This window comes from Corvus kubaryi, unplaced genomic scaffold (assembly GCF_017639235.1).
Source record: "Corvus kubaryi isolate FWS band 111438036 unplaced genomic scaffold, C.kubaryi_AGA036_p1.0 37385, whole genome shotgun sequence".
Classification (NCBI taxonomy): domain Eukaryota; kingdom Metazoa; phylum Chordata; class Aves; order Passeriformes; family Corvidae; genus Corvus; species Corvus kubaryi.
Window position 1 is genome coordinate 15,281,102 of NW_024581127.1, and position 21,918 is coordinate 15,303,019.

The 21,918-nt window shown below is 40.9% G+C and overlaps 2 protein-coding genes across 2 annotated transcripts in view; both read right to left on the reverse strand.

Annotated features, from left to right (window-relative positions):
* Positions 1-1,361: 1,361 nt before the first annotated feature.
* On the reverse strand, positions 1,362-6,917 carry LOC121668494 (cytochrome c oxidase subunit 6C). The gene is made up of 4 exons (XM_042036383.1): positions 6,815-6,917; positions 6,098-6,225; positions 4,370-4,491; positions 1,362-1,487 (listed from the first exon to the last, which is right to left on the reverse strand). The coding sequence occupies exons 2-3, from the start codon at positions 6,209-6,211 to the stop codon at positions 4,372-4,374; spliced, it is 234 nt and encodes a 77-aa protein (XP_041892317.1). The 5' UTR covers positions 6,212-6,225; positions 6,815-6,917; the 3' UTR covers positions 1,362-1,487; positions 4,370-4,371.
* Positions 6,918-20,675: 13,758 nt separating this feature from the next.
* RGS22 (regulator of G protein signaling 22) overlaps positions 20,676-21,918 on the reverse strand; it is a 61,087-nt gene continuing 59,844 nt past the window's right edge. Inside the window, exon 27 of the mRNA XM_042036397.1 lies at positions 20,676-20,863. The gene's annotated coding sequence lies outside the window, so the exon portion shown is untranslated. The remainder of the gene's footprint in view (positions 20,864-21,918) is intronic.

Consider the following 21,918-nt stretch of genomic DNA (forward strand, 5'->3'; position numbering starts at 1 on the left):
CAACTGTGAAGAATACAGGGCCTAGAACAACAAGGGAAGTCACATCTATTAGCCTGCACACCTGGCAGTAGCAAGTTTCTTTGCCTCTGAAACTGTCAGTAAGACCGAAGACCTCTGGCTATTTAAACCTGCAGACAGGCTTGAGAAAATGTCAGTACTTACTGGCATACACTGTTTATACTGTACACTGGGAAGATAAATGGGTATCATTTGCTATTGTTAAGCTCTGGTTTACATTTATAGGAACTGGGGTATTTTGATTACTAGATGGTTTCCCCTGCATCACTAATGTCAAATTCTTCCTTTGCTTAAAGGAAGCACTGCCTGAATGGGAAGTTTAAAGAAAATCCCATGTTGATCTATAAAATGTTCTGGATCACATACATTACTTATGTGCTTTCATTAGTCCAAATGTTGTTCAAGGATACCTATTAAGTGTTAAGTAGTTAATGATCCATGTAAAATAATAAGAGTTACTCCAAACAGGATTTGAACTGAAGACCTTCAAATACAACACAGATGGCCTAATTTGTCATGCTGCTTCATACAAAGACTTCCTTCCTTTCATGCAGTCAGCTTTTGCCTGCTCTCCTAGTACCCACATTCAGCAAACAAAAGCTGCAGTGCTGGTACCTTCTTCATCCTGAGCAACAGGCAATGACAAAGCCTGCTCTCGCTGACAGGTATCATGGCACAAAGAGCACCATGTCTCAGACTGCACAGAATATAGCACAGATCCAAACCATGCTTAGCTGACTACTTCCAGCTATTAAGAAGATATCTAAAAGCAGCATGCCAAGATTTTAATTACCATAATATCCTAAAATATTTATTTTGTCTGCCTGTATCCCCTTTCCTGTTGTACACCAAATACACGTGAACATACCTGCAGTTGAAAGTCATTCTCCAATCAGAGTAATAGACCTTGTATAAGAATGGGCATTTGCACAGTCTGTAAGTCTTGCTGTGACAGTCTGCTGCTGTGAGGAAGGCAATGCAGCGATGACAGCAGAAAAAGACAGAAAGGTTGGCTGGTATATTTCCAGAATTTCTATCCAAATTCTTTCCTCTCAAGGTCAGCTCACCAAAGGTAACACAGACCCCTCCAGAAATCCATCCTCTCCCCTCCTGCAACATCTGTCCTCTTGCACATTCCCATTAAGCTGCTGGGACAAACTAGCTGTCACTGCTTAGGGATATACTGTGCTATCAAATATGGAATTTGGCCAAAACAGAGATGTAAATAATCCCTGGAAGAAAGACAGACTTAGTCACCCTGAGCAAGTTCTGATGACTTTCCACCACTCTACCCAGCACCTGAGCCTTTTAAGTATTTCTACATTAATGGAGACAACTAAATGTCACTGACACATGTATTTTATTTATTGAGTTGCATTAGAGCGTGCCACGCACTGAAGTGCACTGCACTTAACACTTCAGTGAACAAATAAGGTTCGGTCATCAAGTCTCCTGGAACTGAAGGAAATCTGCAAGATAAGAAAAAAACCATTAAGTTATGATGGACAAACTTCATGCTCTAAGTAAACATACTAGTATGTATGACTGCAAAGCAGCAGAGAGAAATGTTTATGTGGTAGTTTAGTCTAGAGGAATTCCCCATTATTTCCTGATGCTTGAAGATTCACACACCCTTCATGTGGCAAACAGAAGTGAAACATGGAACAAATCAAGAGCTGGAACAACACTGCACAGCACATCAGATTCACTATATATACTGCTCTGGTAACTGAATCAATCTTGCTGAGGGCCTGCAGGAGAAAGGAATGCAGCTTTCAGATAGGAGCCAGAGAGGAAACAAGTGGTGCAGGCAGCCTACCAAGGAAGGAAGAAAACCAAATTCAAATTGCTTCTCCCCATTATACTGAACACAAATCCAAGACCAGCTGTGCTCCATGACAAGAGTCATGGAAGTGGTTAGCACCAAACTCTGAGCTTCCCCCTTTATTCCATGGCTGAGCACACAGTAGACACCAGATACTCCTCACATTTATAATTGCACTTAACTTCCACTGTCAGTATCACCACCACACTCCACACCAAGTAGATGGAACAGTGTGAACTCACAGGGAGGTGCCAAGGTGCCCCCATCCCCAGCAGGAAAAAACTTGGTGTAGAGTGCCATGCTAATGAACTAATGAACTCTCCTTCCTGCCTACCCGACCCCTTCCTAGGTGTTGGGGCTAAGTACGGATTCCACAGAGAGTATTCTGTGAGGTTAAACCACTCTATTTACTGCCGTATACAGGACATGAACTGTAAAATGGGAGATGTAGAGTGTGCATGATCACTGTACCCTTTAGGTAACTACATCAAAAAAAGGCTTCACATTCAAAATAGCTAAGATTTAAACTTCTGAGGCAAACAGAAATGTCTTCCATCTGTTCTGGGTACTTGTCCTTTTTTAATAGCCTTTACAGAACATTTGAAACACTGGCATTGTTTTCCCCTTCTACTTTTGTATTCATGCGCAGGCACAACAAAAAACAACCTCTTTCTACTGTGAAGGAGTGAAAAAATATCTGTTCTTATATGAATAGGCTAAGGAATAAGAAGCATCAGCAATTCAAACAAAATCACATAAGATGATTTGTCTGCCATTTTCTTTTGAGCCAGTACAACTAAGAAATGGAAGAATTGTTTAGGAAACATTTAATTTTAACAGGTGCACACAATGTGCAATTTTTTTTAAACTGCCAATGGGAACACAGGCTGAGAGTGGAGCTCTATTTGCACTGAAATAAATCCTGCTCATGATTTCAATTAAATATTGAACATGCAGCCTTGTTGACAGTGTTTGTTTCAAATGATTTTACCACCAGATGGCCCTTCAGAATACACTGATGAATGCCACCTGACTAAAGAATGCAATTCCAGTGTCTAAAGAAGTTTAAAAGTGACTATATATTAGCAATAGGACTGAACCAGAGTTCAGTCCTATTGCTAATATATAAACCAGGTAAATATTAGTAATATTACCAATATTTAAACCAGGTAAATTTATAATTTCATCATTTATCTTTGCTGCAGTCATAGCTAAAGAACAGCAGTATCCCACTCTCACAAAACAAACAAACAAAAAAACAACACTACCAAAGGCTGGAACTGACACAAGGATTTTTTACCTTTTTTTCAAATTTTTAGAAGAGATGGAGCTCCGAGTTTTTTACGTAATTGTGTTATGCAGAAACCAGATAGTTGCAGATTGTCATAAAACAGAATTTAGTACATAGAGTGTTAAGTACAAATCTTTTATTCAATCTTGCTGCTTCATGCAAACAGGCTGAGAAAATCCAGCTGGCCAGGATAATTAAAGCCACAGATTATCACATAATGATCACAATATGAAAACATTCCAAAAGAATGAAAAACTATCATTCTAGATTAGTCTGAAGTCATTTTAGGAGAAGCAGAGAACTGAATGTAAAAAATTTGCAGCAAGAAAGGGGGAGTAACTCTTGATTGAGTTGTCACATCAGCCTGTGCAGCTCAGTGAGTGTAGTTATTAGTAACTACAACATGGTTGTGAGTGTAGTTATTAGTAACTACAACATGGTTGAAATCAAGACTCTTTTCCTGATTTTACTAGCAAGAGAGAACAAAGTTGGGTAGTTTTTCCTAGAAAAGGCAGTGTCAAGTGCTAAAAAATAGTATTGTGAACAAAGTTCTATTCAAGCTTCATACAATATGGCAAAAATGTGATTATTAGTACACAGAGCTGTATGCCACTGTGATTTTTTAATATATGTACGTGTGTATATAGATGTATTTCCCCTCATGATTAGTCATCTTCCCCCTCTCACCAACTTCAAAATACAAAACTATGTGCAGAAGCTGTCTCTGTTTCTTACATTAAGATGCATGCTATGAGAGAGAAACAGCCTCTCCATTTTCTCACTCACCATACCACCACAAGTATGTAAGCAGAAGATACAGACAGCTCCAAGTTAAGCAGTTCAAGATGTGACAGCATCAACATGGCTGTGGAATCAGGCAAGTCTTGGAGTTTAATGTTAGAGCTTTGTCTCCTCTCTGTGGTTATGTGAGGAGGGCAAAGGCCTGGCATCACTACTCTGTCTCCTACATCACGCAAGTTAAACAAATTCCGCAAAACCTACTCAGGAGCTTCTATCCTGCCCTTACTCCCAGGTCCCCACTTCTCCTGTTTCTTCACATTTTTATTACCCAGAGGTCTCTTGAGTGCAATTTGTATCCTTTCTCCTTGGAAACCCCTTTTGATTTGAAAAAAAAAAAAAAGGAAGACCCCCCAAGCAGAAGCACAACATCTCACTGAAATCATCTCACTCCTGTTCTAATGCAGAGCAGTTCACTACCTGCAGATGCAGCTTACCATCATTTGGGTGGTGCACACTCAAGCACACCAGCTGCTTTCATGGCTTGAAAGTCCTTCATGGGATCATAGCTTTTATAGAACTCTGCGTAAGCTCGTTTTCTGGGTTCAGCAATTCCAAACTGAAAAGTAACACACAGAAAATTAAAGTTTGCAAAGCTTTATGAACAGATTTCTTTTCTGTTAATCTCTATAACTTCTAACAGTGGCTATTAGTCTAAAAGGCCTTTAGCTCAAATTTTTAAAAGTTCCTTTGTTCCTGTTAAAACCCACAGGTTGGGCTACCTGATCATTGGTCAGGAGAACAAATGTCTGAAGTAAAACCTTAAAAGGAAGTCTGTTACAAGGTAGCACATCACACTTTCAAGATCCAAAACCACTCCATCTATACTGATACTCAAGTGTCCAACATCCTCCCTGCTAAAAGTTTTATACAAAAAACATGTCATTATGGTAATAATGTCGTATCATTTGTGCCTGTGGACAGCTGCAAAACTCTAACTCAAGATAAAATGGCATCCTACACTGAAGGACTACATTTGAGCTACACTGTAAGTCAACTACATCTGGTAAAATTTTACAAGGCTGCCAAGCCACTCTTACAGCTCACCAACATAAAAAGACACAATCCTCATTCCTTGGACACCCACTCACCTGAAGCACAGGGATATACTCAAAAAACTCTCAAAAATGTGAAAAAAATTCCAAGGTGGGTTTGTACAACAGCATCTAACAGGGAACAGAGCAAATTGCTACTGAGATGCATGTTACTTGTTCTAAATCTGGTCTGCTACCTTACCAGTGTATTAACATGGGGGTGCCAAATAAGGTACAGACCCAGAGACTATTTAAAAAAGCTATATTCTAAGTCTGACCACAAACAAGCTTGTCTACCTCTTAACAGATGTGTTAAGTACATGTGTGAGCTTATTGTTTCTGACAGACATTTGTGGCTCTGAGAAGTTGTGAAAAACCTGAAATTAACTTCATTTCTAGTCACTTTTATCAGTAGCTTCCTGAGCATTCAAATGCTGCCAACAGTATCTGCATGACTTCAATAGGAAAAGCAAGATCCAGTTCTTCCACAAGAATTCACACTGTGTTGTTTGCTTCGTGTATGAGATCCCAGAAGTATTTAGTAAGAGCACTCAAGAACAACTACTGCTCCTATCTTTACCAGAAGTCAAACCTGTAAGGGTGTTTTTCTGGAAATGTAATGCTCCATTTCCACACAATGCTTCAAAAGCAAGGACAGGTTAAAAACCACATTAGGTTTTCTCAAACTGATGTCTTCAGTGTGAAGGATGAGTTTTCCAAATTGCTTAAGAGCAAGTGTCCTGAAATCAGTCAAAAGATAAAGTAAGACCTGGACAACTCTCTCAAGTCTCAGAAACTGTGGCAGACCAAAACACAAACTATCTAGAGTTAATGTGCATCAATTCTGAATGGTCAAGAGCAGTTTGGGACTAGGAGACTTAAGGTCAAGTTGTCACGAATTGCGTGATCTTGAATGCCCTTCATAAACCATCATTATCATCATAATGATACTCATATCATTTCTTCAAATGAAGATTAGGGAGATTATTTGGGCTTTGGAAACATGCTCACAAAAATACATTACTAAACCTTTCTGATGAACAGCTCAACCCAATCTCAACAGAAAAATATTATGAGTTCTTTAAATACTCCAATGAGCCCAGTTTATAACTGAATGACTACACAGCCCACCTTGTATAAAGTCGCACCTCCCACAGATACCAAAAATGCCCCAAGGAGGTGAAACTTCATCCGCCGGGCCAAAAGGCGCCGCATTTGTGGCTTTGGCAACAGTGCAGCTGACATGGTGACCGTATTTCCTGAAAGAAAAAATGAAGTAAGAGAATTGTGGGAGAAGCTCTACTTAAAATAGTTTTCTGTACTACAAAAAGATCACTTTTTTATCGTGTAATAATCGTCTTCACAATATAAGCAACAGTGCTCCTGTCTGTCTGACCTTCCAATGAGAATATTTAAGGGACAAAATTCAAGGACAGCCTATTTATGATATGAATCTGGTTTAAGTTCTTACACTCCTTACACCCAGTATTTGTGAAATCAAGATTGGCCTTCGTTGTTCACACTAAATCCTGCGCTTCCCGCAGGGTCTTCCCTCCCAGGCCTGCTGTCCTATGTTTACATCAGAAGACATTTTAAGCAGTACTGGGGATGGCTGGGACCGGCCCCACGCCGCTCCCCGCACCGAGGGCGCCCCAGCCCCGCGCTGCCGCCGCCGCCGCTGGGCTTGGCTCCGCCACCCTCAGGGACGCGCAGAGGTCACGGGGCCGCGGCCGAGGGGGGAGCGGCGGCTGGCGGACCTAAGGATGGGGATGATAAGGGAAGGAAGAGGGAATGAAGGGAGGAAGAGGGAACAGCGGGAGCCGCGGCGGCAGCGGGGAGCGACCTCACCTCAGCTCCCACCAAGGTCCTTCCGCGCCGCCGGCCGCGCTCCCGCTGCGGTACCGCTATTCCGCATGCGCGGGGGGCCGGCGGCCTACGGCGGGCGGCGCGGGTCAAACCCAGCCGGGCGCGGCGCCCGGCCCCTGTGGGAACGAGGCACAGAATCGATTAGGTTGGAAAAGGGCTCTGAGATCATCGAGTCCAACCCGGGACCGAACAGCACTGTGTCAGACAGACCCTGGCACTGAGTGCCAAGTGCAGTCTTTCCTTAAACAGCCCCAGGGACGACAACTTCACCACCTCCCTGGGCAGCACATTCCAATGTTTGTTTGATCATCTTTGCTGTGAAGAAATTCCTCCTAATGTCCAACCCCAGCTACCCCGGCACAGCTTGAGGCGATGTCTTCTTGTCATGTCACCTGTCACCTGGGAGAAGAGCCCGACCCCCACCTGGCTACAGCCTCCTTTCAGGGAGTTGTAGAGATCCATGAAGTCACCCCTGAGCCTCCTTTGCTCCAGGCTAAACACCCCCGGCTCCCCCAGCTGCTCATCACAGGACTTGTGTTCCAGACCCTTCACCAGCTCCATTGTCCTCCTCTGGACACGCTCCAGCACCTTAATGTCCTTCCTGAATTGAGGGCCCCAGAACTGGACACAGCACTCGAGGTGTGGCCTCACCAGTGCCCAGTACAGGGGGACAATCACTGCCCTGGTCCTGCTGGTCACACCATTTCTGATGCAGGCCAGGATGCCACTTGTCTTCTTGGCCACCTGGGCACACACTGGCTCGTGTTCAGGTCCCTTCTTCTGTCTTTAAGGTCCCTTCCAGCCCAAACCATTTTGTGATTCTATTAAGAGCCATGGGAGAAAACCAAGTTACCCACTTGAAGGATGCCCTGGGTGACACTGCTGTGCTGAGGGCCTCAGGACTTTATATATAAAGAGTTTGCCAGGAATTATTGGCCAAGCCTAGAAAGAAATTAAGCCGTTTGTAATTCTTTCTAGATGTCCCTTAGCCAGTTTTTGTACCTTTCTTGGAAATGAGGAACATATGCTTTGCCCATGATTTCCACTTAATCACCACCTGCATGTGGAATTGTCATTTTTATTCCTGGGGAGTCTCTGTGGGATTTACACTGAACGCCATAAATTCCTGCATTGAAAAGACAAGTCCCTCCTGTGCAGTGAGGAATTCATTTAAGTCTTTTGCTCCCTTGCCAAAGCCAGCAGATCCTGCCATCAAATGACAGAGATGGACTCTTAAAATTGCAGAGGAGTTGCTTTTCCTATGATGGAATTAAGAAGAGATAAGTGTCAGTAGAAAATGTCAGAGGGAAATCATGCAGCTGTGGCTACAAGATGGGAGAATGGTCTTGCAACAGCGGTTTGAATAGAAGCAATTTGGACAATATTCCCTCAAACTGAAGAAAAGTTTGTTACAATAGTTGAGACCAAAATGAAGAATGTCTGTCCAAGAGTTTTTCCCATGTGGATTAACACAAAAACCCCAAATGTTAATGATGTCATGCAGAAAGAATGGCAAGATACATCACCAAGGGAAAATCATGCCTGACAAATTTGGTGGCCTCCTATAACAGAGTCACAGCATTGGTAGATGAGGGACGAGCGACTGACGTCATCTATTTGGACTTGTGCAAAGCATTTGACACAGTCCTGCATGACATCCATATCTCTAAACTAGAGAGATATGGATTTGATGGATGAACCACTTCATAAATAAGGAACTAAGGAATTGGCTGGATGATTGCACTCAAGGAGTTGTGGTCAAGAGCTCAATGTTCAAGTGTAGACCAGTGACGAGTGGTGTTCCTCAGGGGTCAGTATTGGGACCAGAATTGTTTAATGTCTTTGTTGGTGGCATGGACAGTGGGATCAAGTGCGCCCTCAGCACTGTCCACTCCAAGGTGCATGGTGTGGTCAGCACGCTGGAGTGAAGGGATGCCATCCAGAGGGACCTGGACAGGCTTGAGAGGTGGGGCTGTGCAAACCTCATGAAGTTCAGCAAGGCAAAGTGCCAGATCCTGCACCCGGGCTGAGGCAATCCCAAACACAAATACAGGCTGGGTGGGGAATAAGAAGGGACACCTTGAGGTGTTGGTGGACAAGAAGCTCCCCATGAGCCAGCAATGTGTGCTCACAGCCCAGAAAGCCAACCAAATCCTGGGCTGCATCAAAGGCAGAATGGCCAGCAGGTCGAGGGAGATGATTTTGCCCCTCTACTCCACTCTGGTGACACCTCACCTGGAGTGCTGTGTCCAGCTCTGGAGCACTGCATCCAGCTCTGGAGCCCCAGCACAAGAAAGACGTGGACCTATTGGAGTGAGCCCAGAGGAGGGCCACAAAGATGATTAGAGGGCTGGAACACCTCCTGTCTCCTGTGGAGAGAAGTTGAGGTTGTTCAGCCTAGAGAAGAGAAGGCTCCGAGAAGACCTTAAAGCAACCTTCCAGTACCTAAAGGGTGCTTACAAGAAATCTGGAGAGGGACTTTTTACATGGGACATATAGTGACAGGATGGGGTAATGGCTTTAAACTGAAAGATGGCAGGTTTAGATTAGATATAATAAAGAAATTCTTTACTGAACTTGCCCTCATGAAAGATTATACAAAAGTAATTGGAATAAAAGTATGTCAGGTTTCACGGCTACTGTCATCATAGGTAAGATATGAGTAATTTTCCTATAAACATCAGTCTTGTGGAGACAATATTTTGGTGGATGGAACTAGGTTTGTAAATAAAAAAATCTTGATTGCTGTTTTCAATAGCTTCCTTCATGGCTGGCCAGGTCATGGAATTGTTTTCTGTGTGGCCAGTTTCCCCATGTGCCTGAGATACTGCTGGCTAGGCATCTTTGTGTTACAGTTAAGATGTTAAATGAAGTGCTAATTGTTATCATCTTTTGATGTCATTAGTGTGGAATATACAGCCAACTCCTTATTGTTCTGTGTAAAGGGCAGTTCGGGACTGTGCAAATAAGATTTAAAAAAGCATGGAGAATACATTACAGGAAGAGCTGTGGAAGGAGAGCAGAGACAAACAGTGCAGAGTGGCTTCCTGTCACACCAGTTTCTGAATGGATTCTGAATGGAAAGTGTAGTTTGGACGTGAGTGGACCCTGTGCATCCAAATGCTTGAAAGTAAATAAACCTTCTGAAAACAAGAAGGCATATGTACAGAGATGCAGAGACAACAGCAGTTGTTTCCTTCCCAGCCCACCCACTCCCTGGGGGTTCTGACACCTATTCCAGTTACCTTTGGGATACAAATGTTAGTATTTTGTCACTCAAAAGGTGTCACAGCTATCAAAGTAGAATCTTCAGTCCGTTTTTTCCTCTCCAAAATACTGTAGAGCCAGCAACAGTTTACACTTCCCCACTGTGTCCTTGAAAGGGATCATCTTTTGAAGAGTGAAGGAAGGCATTAATGCGAAATCATTTCTTGCTTGTGCTCCACTGGAATTGAAAGTAAAATTCAGTTCTGACTTAAGTGAGAGGAAATTTAGTCAGTGAATCCTTGTCTTTTCCACAAAGAGTACCAGCTCTGATACTTAGGACTGTACTTTCTGTGGTGTGGACTGATGCCAACTAAGAACAGGACTATGACAATCAAGTGATTTTGCATACACCACAAAAAGTCTTTAGATAATCATAATCTGGATCAAATTAGAACCAAAAATCCACTGGAAAAAAGATTACATGGGACATCAGCAATCCCCTGAGCCAGACGCACTCCCAAATAGTTTAATATAAAACCTACCTATCACAAAAGAAACAGAAGTTAAACAATGCTATGTGCCACATATGAAAATGCATACATTTGGGTTCATCCTCCCCTTTCTGTGCCAGGAATTAACTGATCAAATACTCTCTTGCCACAGCTGTGCCTACATCAACCAATGGTGCTGTGAAACAAAGATATGGTGGCACAAGAAGTTTTTTAACAGAATTGGAATGGCAGCTGTACAAAAAAATAAGGGTGAATCAATGATTCCTAAATGGAAAAAGTCTAAATTAGTAGGGGGAAGAAAATATTTTTGTACTTCCAAAAGAGCAGTATAAACAAAGGAGATAAATATAAAAGTTCAATAAATTAACTTTTATTATCATTCAATAAATGAACAATAAATGGAGCAGACAGGGATTTCACAAGCTTTTGTTAATTTTATGCAAGTTTCTGAAATAGAAAAATCTCCAAAAAAGTGATTTCCTAAGTTTTATTCCACTTGTAAAGAGACAGATTTTGGTATATTGAATACACATGAAATAGTGAAAGAATTATGCCAATGATCCTGTGTTTGGTTCCACCACGAGTTACACTGTTAAAAAAAGAGCTATTTCCCAAGTTCCCAGCTTGCAGTCAAGACATGGCTAATATGTGTATTCCAGCCCAAGAACCAGAAAACACACCAGGTTTCAGAGCTGTGACATTAACATTCATGTGACACTTTGTTTTCTGGAGTATGGTTCTGCATTAACTGTTCTCACTCTGAAGTCCTCTAGATTCGGGGGATCTATCGAAACCAATACACTGTTTATTTTAGCAACAGGAGACCCTTGGTTAGATAAATTGGGCTTTTAAACAAGTAGAACTCTATAAGTGTCATTCTTACCTAGAAGCTTAACTTAGACAAGTGTTACTTTGTTATTCATTGCCATTATGTTCTACATTATCATCTGATTTCTTAGAAAAAACCAAATCCACACCCACAAGAAACACCTCCTTCCAGTCCCTGTTCCTTGCTCAAAGCCCTTTAAACAATGCCAAGATTCTTCTGTCTTTTGTGGTTTTAAAAGTTATGTAGCTTGTCTGCAATGGAAATAAAGTCATCAAAGAAACATTTTTGTACTGTTCCTTTACTCCTCTGGATTTGAATAGAGGTGCCTTACTCTGAGAAAGTTTTTCATTTCTCATCCTTGTTTTTCCAGGAACATGTGGCACCATCTTTACAGACAAATACTGCAATCTAAAATTTAACCACTCAACACATAAAATTGTTACATGTAATTCAGTGTCTATGGTCTCTACAGGCCCATCTCAGCAAGTGACAGCCCACCCAATGTAGGCCACAAATATTCCTAGTCTGCGTTCAGCTCCAGAAAGTGTCTAGGGTAAGAACAGGAGCAGAGTTACTCCCTTAAAAAATGAAAGCAGGGACCACAACATGAGGACAAAAGGCCAAGTTTTCCTTTCCTGTTCAAAGCACAGTTTGATTGATGTGCTGTGACATGGTTTAGTTTCACAGGACAAAATTCTCTAGTTCCAAATATCATCTACCATACAGAAACTATTGTATGGCAGACAGTGCTTGCATGACGTGCCCAGCAATCCTGACGAGTCCCTACATGCACCTGGTACATTTGCCAGTACTCCCTACCTTGATTATAGATGTGTTACTGTAAGTCTGAGCAGAAGATTCACAGTAGTCCAAAGCCATTGAAACAAGCAATGTTCTTCATACATTAACAGAGTTTAGGCCAGACCCTTTGTTAGCTTCTATTTTTCCTAGATGTGACCAGTGATCATCAGACCTCCAGAAAGCAGAAAGTGGCCAACTGCTGCTGTTGACACAGCTGTGATTTTGCTCAAGGAATGAATTCTCACAGAAAATGAAAGACCAACTTCCCAACTTGTGGGTGTAAAACAGTGGTTGTGAAGTGGGAAAGCCTCCTTCAAATAGAGGATCAGACTCACTCTCCACAAGGCATTACATTTGCACCTTCCTTGGTTAGCATCACGGTACTTGCTCTGGACAGCTCTTGGCTCAGCATGCTCCTCTTGGAGGAGTGAGCTGCACAGAGAGGAGAAGGGGCCTTGCTCAGGTTGGGGACAGCACCCTGCAAGGGTGACATCTAAAAATTTGCAGCGGTAGGATTTAACCTAGGGATATCTTTGCTGTTTATTCAATTTACCTAGTACAATACAGAGCTCATTCTGACAGAAGAAGATTGGCCCAGGTTATATATAAAGATCACTTTGCAATTGGTTGCTGTGGCAATTTTTAGACTTTTTCTCACAGATTTCTGAACATCTCATTTTAGTCTGTTTTAATTCACACTGAGGTGATGACATGGTAAGTGTTACGAGATGTTGGCAAGTTTTCATTTCTGTGCCTGAAATTGGAGTCTAGAAGGAGTGAAGGGTGTCTCAGATTTGTTGTGACTTGTATCATCATAGTGCAGTCACATGAATCAAACCATCTCCACTTATGAAAAGAGAGTTCATGAACACAATTAAAAACCAAAAATAAAATAAAAAGTACCCCAGAGATGATGTATTTCTTGACCTCTTTATGATCTGGTGAATTAATTGTGAGCCTGAAATCTTATTCATTGTTTCCAATTACATTACCTGGTCTAGTAAAATATTCTTCCTAGAAAAAAACGCCATTGCTTTTGTTTATTTTGGTATTGGAAGAATCTACCAATTTAGGATTGCTATGTTTTGCAAAGGCTCCATAATTTCTATTTGGTATTTGATGGTATTGCAAATATAGTAGATTTTCTTTGTAATCATAACCTTGGGAACATTTTAAGTCCCCAGAGTCAGGGAGTCTCTGACTACAAAATCCCCAGACAAGCTAAAATCTGTCTCAGATTGGGGGCCCAGGTTTGAAAGGTGAGGCACAGTCAGACATGTGAGGCTTCTAGAAAGTAATCAAATCATCTGTTCACGTTTTTTTAACAAACTTGTTATTGGCATAAACTTTTAAAAATATCTATACTTAAACCAGACTGTTCTAACTTTACTGTTTTGTTTGAAATAATCTAATTAGGAAATTACGAGTCTCAGTTTTCTACTGCATTGAAACTTCTGAACTTCGTGATTAACAAAACTGGCAATAGATAACAGTATAAGCAACCTTAAGTATATTTTGGTTAAATAAGTTCAGGATGCATTTTCCTGAAACAAATTTGGCCATGTTCAATACAGCATTACATGTAAACGTCTGGAAAAATTGCAGTGTTTTTCCAGGCAGGAGGCATGAGATTACTATAATCCATAGCCCCCACCACAGTATTAATTAGCGTGGCTCACTAACCAGGGACATAATATTTGTAAATGAAACTCTAGAAGGGCATCAGTAAGGAACAGGATGTTGAAGCCAAATGGAAAACATGAACCAATAAAAAGCCTGAACTAGCTAGAAGTGCAAGCTCAGCCTTTGAAGTTAGTTCAAGTACTGCATGCTTTAATTTTGGTGTAATCTTATGATGGAGGTACAAACAAGAACTCAGAAACAGATTTTGTAACATTTGGCCCAATTGTAGATGAATCAGTTTGTTGATGGTTACCAACAATTGCACAGCCAGAGAAGCTGTGGTCTTTGTTAAATTAGATTGAATAATTGGCTTCAGTGGGAGTTTCGGGTGCAGAGCAAATGAAGTGTCATGGCCCTTGACTCTCATAAGATTCCTTAGCAGAGGCTAAGCTTTTGCCTTCAGAACAACCTGAATATGGATTCGGAGAAAATACGTCCCTCAAGGGTTCATCTACTCACTCCCCTGCCCCAGCATGGGTCTGAACATACTTACTCATTCCTGGCAGATGTGCATACCTTATCTGTTTTAGAGCCCCTCTGATGACAATAAGGATACCAAAAGCTCCCTGGGCAGTTTGTTTCCAATGCTTAACTATTGTGTCGGAATACAATCTTTGATTAGTACTACGTTACCTTGGCAAGCCCAACTAAGCCTATGTATTTCTGTGTTTTGATTTTGTTTTGCTTTGTTATTTTTTAATATCCTTTCATGTGGAACTGCAGTGACAAAGCTATGCTTTTCTGGTGTTTCACTCAAAAAAAAATTCACTGTTTTTTTCCTTTGGACAGCTTTCTGAAGACCTACTATTGCCAGGTGCTGAGCATCTCTGGAGATGTGAATTAAGAGAATGAGTTTCAATACATTCAGCAAATTAAAGGATCAGGCAGCCAGGAGTTAAGATGATCTTTGAACTGGAAGGTCATAACTGGAAAATGAACATAATCATACACACTGTCCTTTTTTTAGAGGACTTCGTTAGCTTGAAAATAGTAAATAATTTATTGTAGTCTTTAGTGAATAGCCCCACACATGCTGTTAATTACTTTCTCATTTGGGAGAAAAAACACAGCAAAAGTTAATTTTTTTCCTGCATATGCTTACTAGAAGAAAAAGAACTCCCCCAAAATGCATTTATTTCTCTTTTCAGCAGCCATGCAGTCCTCTGGAAGGAGCCATATTCCTCAACAAAGTGAGTGTAATGGCTCTGTTTCTCACATGCAAGTGAGTACAAACCCAAACATTGCAATGAAACAAAGACTTTAATTTCAAAAAAATAACGCAGAGGAAAATGGCTGAAATATTGTATTAAGAAAACAATTATATACACAAAACTTAAGCCATATGTGATTATGACAGTAAAACAATTTATCAAAGAAGGCAACTTTATGCATGTGTTGGATCGTGTGTGTGTATATATATATGCACGTATACGTGCCTGTAAATGAATATACAAAATGCGCATACAAAACTATAAGGGTGTAAATTATTCTAGAGATGTGATAGATTCAATTCCCAAAGTACCATTTTCAGGAATGAGTGGTATCCAAGCCAATCAGAGTTTACAAACCCAGTGCCGATCTCTTGGGTCTTGCAGCTGGCATGAAATCCATTGAGTTGCCTACTGGTGAAAACTACTAAGAATGCTTTAAACTTGTTGACTGCATTTACTGCTATAGTCACCATGGCCTATTGTAGTGAATAATTCCAAGGAAATATCTGTATTTACTGACTTAGTCAGATAGGCAATATTGCATAAACTATTGTGTGCCTGTGCATTCCTTGAGTGTGATGCTGTGGTCTTTTTCTTGCTTGCCTTGTCATTTGTTTCATTTAACTTTCTCATTAATGGCACAATTGCTTTCCTTTGTTCAAAAATCCTATTCTGAGAAGCAAGTATTACTTTCTTCTTTAACTTCTTGCCAAAAAAAGATTTTCAAATGCATGTGGTACGGAGGAATCGTACAAGATTGTTTGAGAGCAAAAATAAATATCTAAAATTAAAAGCACAAATCCACTTAATACATTCCCATTTTTCCTTTGACATGAAATGAAATCTTAACGTGAGAAATGCACACAGTTCATCAGCATACTCTGAGCAAATACATAATTAACATGTGGAATAAGCAAAGCTGTTGTCAACACTTTCACATATGTTACCACAAAACTAAAATATTTTAATTAGTAGAGAAATAGAGGAAAATCCAAGTAAATACAGCCTGTGCTTGACATAAAAATTAGCTTGACTCTATGAGTATTAAATATAAGAGAATCTCATCTCTTCCTTAACTACTCTTACCATACTAGGACACTTTAGTGGGTCCTGCATAATTCAAATCTGCTCCAGCGCTCTGATGAATAATTACTTGGCAGTGATTACTGTGGCCATTGTGCAAATGCTTTACTAAATCATTGGTAGAAATCAAAATGTGTGAGTTCAATAGGAGGTAGGTAGAAAGTGTAGACTTTGGTGTTTTGTAATAATCCAATTTGCTGGACGTACAGAACCTTATTTGAAGGCTACTTTATAAGAGTCAAAAAGAAAACTATATAGCAATACCATGTGGCTTCTGATTTGGGAACTACAGTTTAGCCTATTAGACATGGACCTGTTCCAAAAGTGCACATTCAAACAATCATGCATGAAGGAGTTGGAAACACAGATGTGAATTATAACTCTCTGAAATCCTGGGAATGCTCCAAATTAGGTGGGTTTGAACTGTAAGTACAGATCCAGATCTAAAATTTTTGTTCAAACCTGTCTTTCCCTATAATTTTTACAGTAACTACTGAATGTATTAAAACCAACAATGTTCCATAAGCTTAAAAAAAAAATCAGTTAACCCCATCTTAGCTGTATTCAGACATGATTCACAATGGCTTGCTAAAAAGACTTTTATTAAAAGGCAGTAACGAAAATCACCAGTTGAATGTAATGGCACAGTTTAAATAGGTCAAATTTAAGTCAGATTACTGCAGCTCCATTGGCCACATAAAGCTTCACAGTGATCACTTTGACCCAGTATTTAACATTAGAAACATAAATAATTTGAGGATTTTCTTTTCGGAGTTTGGGACAGAACTTTGAAACATCTGTTCTCTTTTCAGTCCTTTTTATACACACATGCTAAAGTCAATGTTTTTGACTAGAGGAATGGTGTTGGTTGGGACTGGGGGCTGGCCATTTCACAAGCATAGAAGTAGGTAGAGGATAGAAAATGTACCTGTAACACTGTATAGGGCTAAAGGCACAGAAGGAGCAATGAAGGAACACCTGCCATTTTTCAGTGCTCTCAACAGCAGGAAACTGAGGGTCCCAAATTGATGCAAATAACCAGTTCATTGATGCTTTTATCTGTAGATTTCATTTCTCCAGGTTTCTCTAAGTCAAACATATTTGCAAAGTCAATCACAGTGATTTACATTCTCATGTAAATGATGTAGAAGATGTGGCACAAATCACTCTGGCCTTGGCCACCTCATACTGTATAGTAAGAGAAACTGGGTCTGCTCCATCAGGTCTACAACTGCATCTGCAAAACACCTCTCTCCATTGCTGATCTCAGTATCTGATTACTAAAAACTAGATTTTCACACCTTGGAGGAGACAAATGAACCCACAGTCCATGGTCTAAGACAGTTCCCCATTAACAGTACTTTAAGAAACAGCCATTAAAAGGGGATCATGAAGAGTACAGAGGCAATGGCAGAGCAGCATTGCACAGACACAAATGAAAAAGCATTTTGCCCCCTTTAAATGGCCTGGTGATGGCTACTACCACTCTTGTAAACTGATATAAGTGTGCACCTTAGTAACATAATGCAGCACTATGCAGTTTCAGGAATTAATCTCATAGTCTGATATTTTGTCATGCAGCAGCAGAAGAGAAGTCAAAGCAAAATGTATAAAGCCCCTACTGAAGGATGTAATCACGGCTTGTGTTGATATCAAAAGTATTTGAATGAGCAATTTCAGGACTGCACTCTCAAAAATTACAAACAGTTTTAATAAACATGTCAGGTCTGATGAGAGTAAAGTGAAATACACAGTAATAGCATCTTAATGTAAATATTTATGAATTTAAATTATGTCTTTAAAAAATCCAAAGTAGTCCTACTACTATTATAATCCATTAATAGGGAGTAAACATCAAAAGTAAGTCTGAATGAGTATGACTGGATTGTGTATTTTGACACCACTAAAGCATAAATCTATCCAAAAGAGCTTTCTAGGTTCGCAAGTTTCTGAAAAAGAGAATTGGTTCTATTGTCTGTAACAGCAAACTTCACAGAGAACTGTTGTTCTGCTGTAGAGACTTCCGAATGTCCCAAAGTATAAGTACTTAAAAGAAACAAGGAATAAATTTTAATTGTCTGAAGGGAGAGGTGCTAGGGTTGTTGAGAAAAACTCTTCTAGCTCTTTAAAAATGCTGAGCTCACATAGGTGGTAAATCAGCAACCAGATAGAGAACAGATCTCAAGAAAAAGACAAAAAGATAATAGCAGTTCAAGTGTTATGAAGTTATATAGAATCACCATTCAGAACAATAATATTTAGTCAGTTCTCAGGCTCTCTGCTGGAACTGGTCCCTCAGGATGAAACTTAAACCACTATTCCATTTCAGGTGTATCACCAAATAGCAGTTCTGGAGTATCTGCCATTGCATTAGATTAGATCCAGTAACCCAGAAATTTAAGGGTCCTGTCTCTTAATATATTCCCTGTTCAATTGCCCAATATTTCTTTAAAATTGACACATAAAATGAAAATAATGATATGACATTTAGTTCTAGCATTACTAATACATGTGGTCCTTCTCAGTTGCATACTGAAGACATGGCCTCTGGCACTAAGAAAGTGCATGTGTGTGTGCTTATACACAGATATATCCTTATATATTTCAGCTGTCACAGAGACAGAACTGCAAACTAGATTGAGAGTAAACTTCAGTTTGCAGCACTTTGAGTGAATAGGGCCAGTTTGAAAAATTCTATTCACTAATTAAGTACATAAAGTACTTCTTTTTAAGTTTCATAGGCATGTATGGTATTAATGATCATAACTGTCCAGGACAGTAATTTTTGCATGAGGTAAATTTGCTGGTAAATTTTTGTTAATTATTTGGCAAGGCTGGAATATTCACAAGGAGTTTTATCATTTGTGACAAATACCTGGATAATATTTTTAATTTTTGAAGTGATCCAAGTGTTTATCATGTCAGAACTTACAAGCATAAGATAAGCAATTTCTACATGTTATTTAACTGCCTCAAAGTTCCATGAAGGCAAGAATACAGCAAAACATAAACTGCCTGCCGTGCTCCAGCATTTGGTTACGTGCACTGTACTGACCAGTAGAAGGTGGCCTTCCATGTGCTTTTTAGGGTGACATACATCACTGCATTTGTGGCATTTCATGATTCTTCTTTGCCTTTCACATTAATGAGTGGTAGGCCACACAGTACCACATGTGCTTTGCTCACTACAAGATGCTGCATTCCAACCTCCTCAGATGTATTGAACATTAAAGTTTACTCCATTTGTGAAATTTGGGAAAACATAAAAACCAGGGAAAGTATTTTGTGTTTTACTCCCTTGTAGCTTCCACGAAAAACATCTTTCTCAGGTAACCCAAACATAGAAGGAGTGCAGACAAGCATGAAGCAAACTCTGAACCATAGGGAAAGCAGGAAATGAACCAATGATCTCCCTTGCTCCTTCTGTGAGAATGTATGAGCAGGGCAACTACATCCATAAAAGAAAGTGTATTTCTTCCCTGCCAGCCGGTCTGAAGCCACTCCTAATGGAAATCCCTTACAATTCTTGCTCACTCTTGTGTCAAGAGTGAAGAAGTCTATTAGTTGTCCTTAGCTGCCCCTCCACACTGAGGATGAAACCACTCTTGGATGGTCCTTAGCAGCATGATCTGAGAGCTCCAACTGAAGAACCTGTACTTCTGACAAAGGAGACAGGGCTACATGGCTCATTCTCCTTGTCCAAGGGGTCGGGACGAGTAGCAGGAGACAGTCCTATCACTAACTCAGGGCTAATCCTCGGGAACTCAGCTTGCTGGAGCTCACTGATCAGCCTTTCTTTTACATGCGTTACACACATGTAGACAAGAATGGAGCCAACAGCTTTGTGGCTGGGGACTGGTTTTTAAAGTGGTCTGAAAAATGTGGAGAGGTCTAGTATCATCCTGTCTCTTGCCTAGCAGTTAATTCTTCCCCCACCCCTTCTTAATTCCCCAATTAATCCTTGGTCCTTAGTCCCCACATCACTGTGCCCCAAGTCTTTTAAAAATTTTTTAGAAGTTGGGAGAGCTACACAAGAGCCATGAGCTCCTGCAACCTTCTGTTGAGTAATGCCTTGGGACGAGTGATATTTTATAGAAGTTCTCAATCCCATCTGTGTCCTGATAGATTTTAAGCCTTTCTTGTGGATCAAAACTCAGAAATTAAACAGAAGGTGAACTTTGAAACAGGAATCAGACTGAACTGGGAGCAAACAACAAGAGCGTTTGTCTTTATAATAACTCACAGACCTCATGAGTTATCCTCAATGAACAGAAGTTGTGTGAATTGCATAGTGAGAGCAGCGTGCCAAAACACACTGCTTCAGGGCTGTCAGTTCAAGGCAGTGTTTTACTTATTCATTAGATCAGGCAATGAAGAACTCTGTTTGATTATATGATCTTTAAGATGGAGACTACCTAGTAGTTTGTGCCATGCATACTTCAGTGGAATCTTACTGTGACTTGAGCCTCAAGGTGTATTATTAAATTATTAACACAAGAGCCAGTGTCGCAATCAGGTTGATACGGAACACATTGGAAGATGTTTATTTTCTACCCTTGATCCCATGGTTCTTAAAAATATTCCAAGTTGTCATCTTTGCTCTAGAATTGTAAGAACAAACCTTGCGTGCACATTACATTTGTGTCTCCTGGCCACCTCCATTGAATGTCTCTGCATTGCCTTCCTCAGAGAGATTTTAATGTGCCTGAAAAGGTAACAAAATGTCATTGCTGTGTTCAGCCAGTTGAAATAATCAGAACAGTTCTTCAATAAATGCATAAACTCAAATTGGGGAAATTAATTTATTGCAAATTAGAATAAATCATTACTGATTCGGGTGGTGGGGGAGAGAGGGAAAGAAAGTAAGAACATTTACACACTGAGAGAAAACACTTTTCGTCTGCGTTTCCGAGGTTTAAGTTCACTCCAAGCACCTCTTCTCCCCTCCTTGTTACCACCACAGGTCGCACTCTGTCCCTTTGGTGAGGCACTGGGAAGCCCCTTCTTCCTTCTCACTATTTTCCTCTGCTGCAGCATCAGTCCTCCACAGGCCACAGGGAATATCTGCTCCACCATAGAGCATCTCCTCCTCCTCAACTTCCTCATTAACCTCTTCCTCTTATATGTCCTCTTCTGCCCTTGGTGCTCCCTGTTGTTTATCATTCTTTGTATTCCTTCCTCCACTCTCTGGCTTTCTTTGCTCTTTCTGAAATGGGTTTCCCCAAGGTGCCACCATCTTGGCTGAGGGATCAGCCAAGTACTGTGATGGGTCCATTGGAGGCAACTGGGACTGGCTGTGCCCAGCACATGGCAGCCCTGGCCTCTCTCACAAGCCTCCTGCTGCCAGCCTCACCATTTATCCCAAATAGACAAGGTGTGACCTGCTCTGTTACAAAGTGGAGGGAAGATGCCCCATCAAGAGCACTGATGGTTTTGTGTGGCTATCTCACCCTACCAGCAGAGTGGCCAGATCACTATAGGATAGTGGCAGGCAAATTTCCAGTGGCATTAGAGAGTGGGCTGCAACGGAAGCTGGTGGGAGAGACCTCTCAAATTACTCAGAACCTCAACTTTCTTATTGTGATAGCCTGTACTGCAGCCTGATGCCTGGCAGGAATGCAGTTCTGAGGTCTGGAATAGCAGGGAGGTCTAGAGATGGCTGGGCTGGGCTGCAGCAAGGGGTGCAGGTGTGTGGTGACTGGGCCCAGCTGGAGGGTTCTCAGCCACAGAGCAGGAGCAGAGGCCCTGCGCCAGGACTCC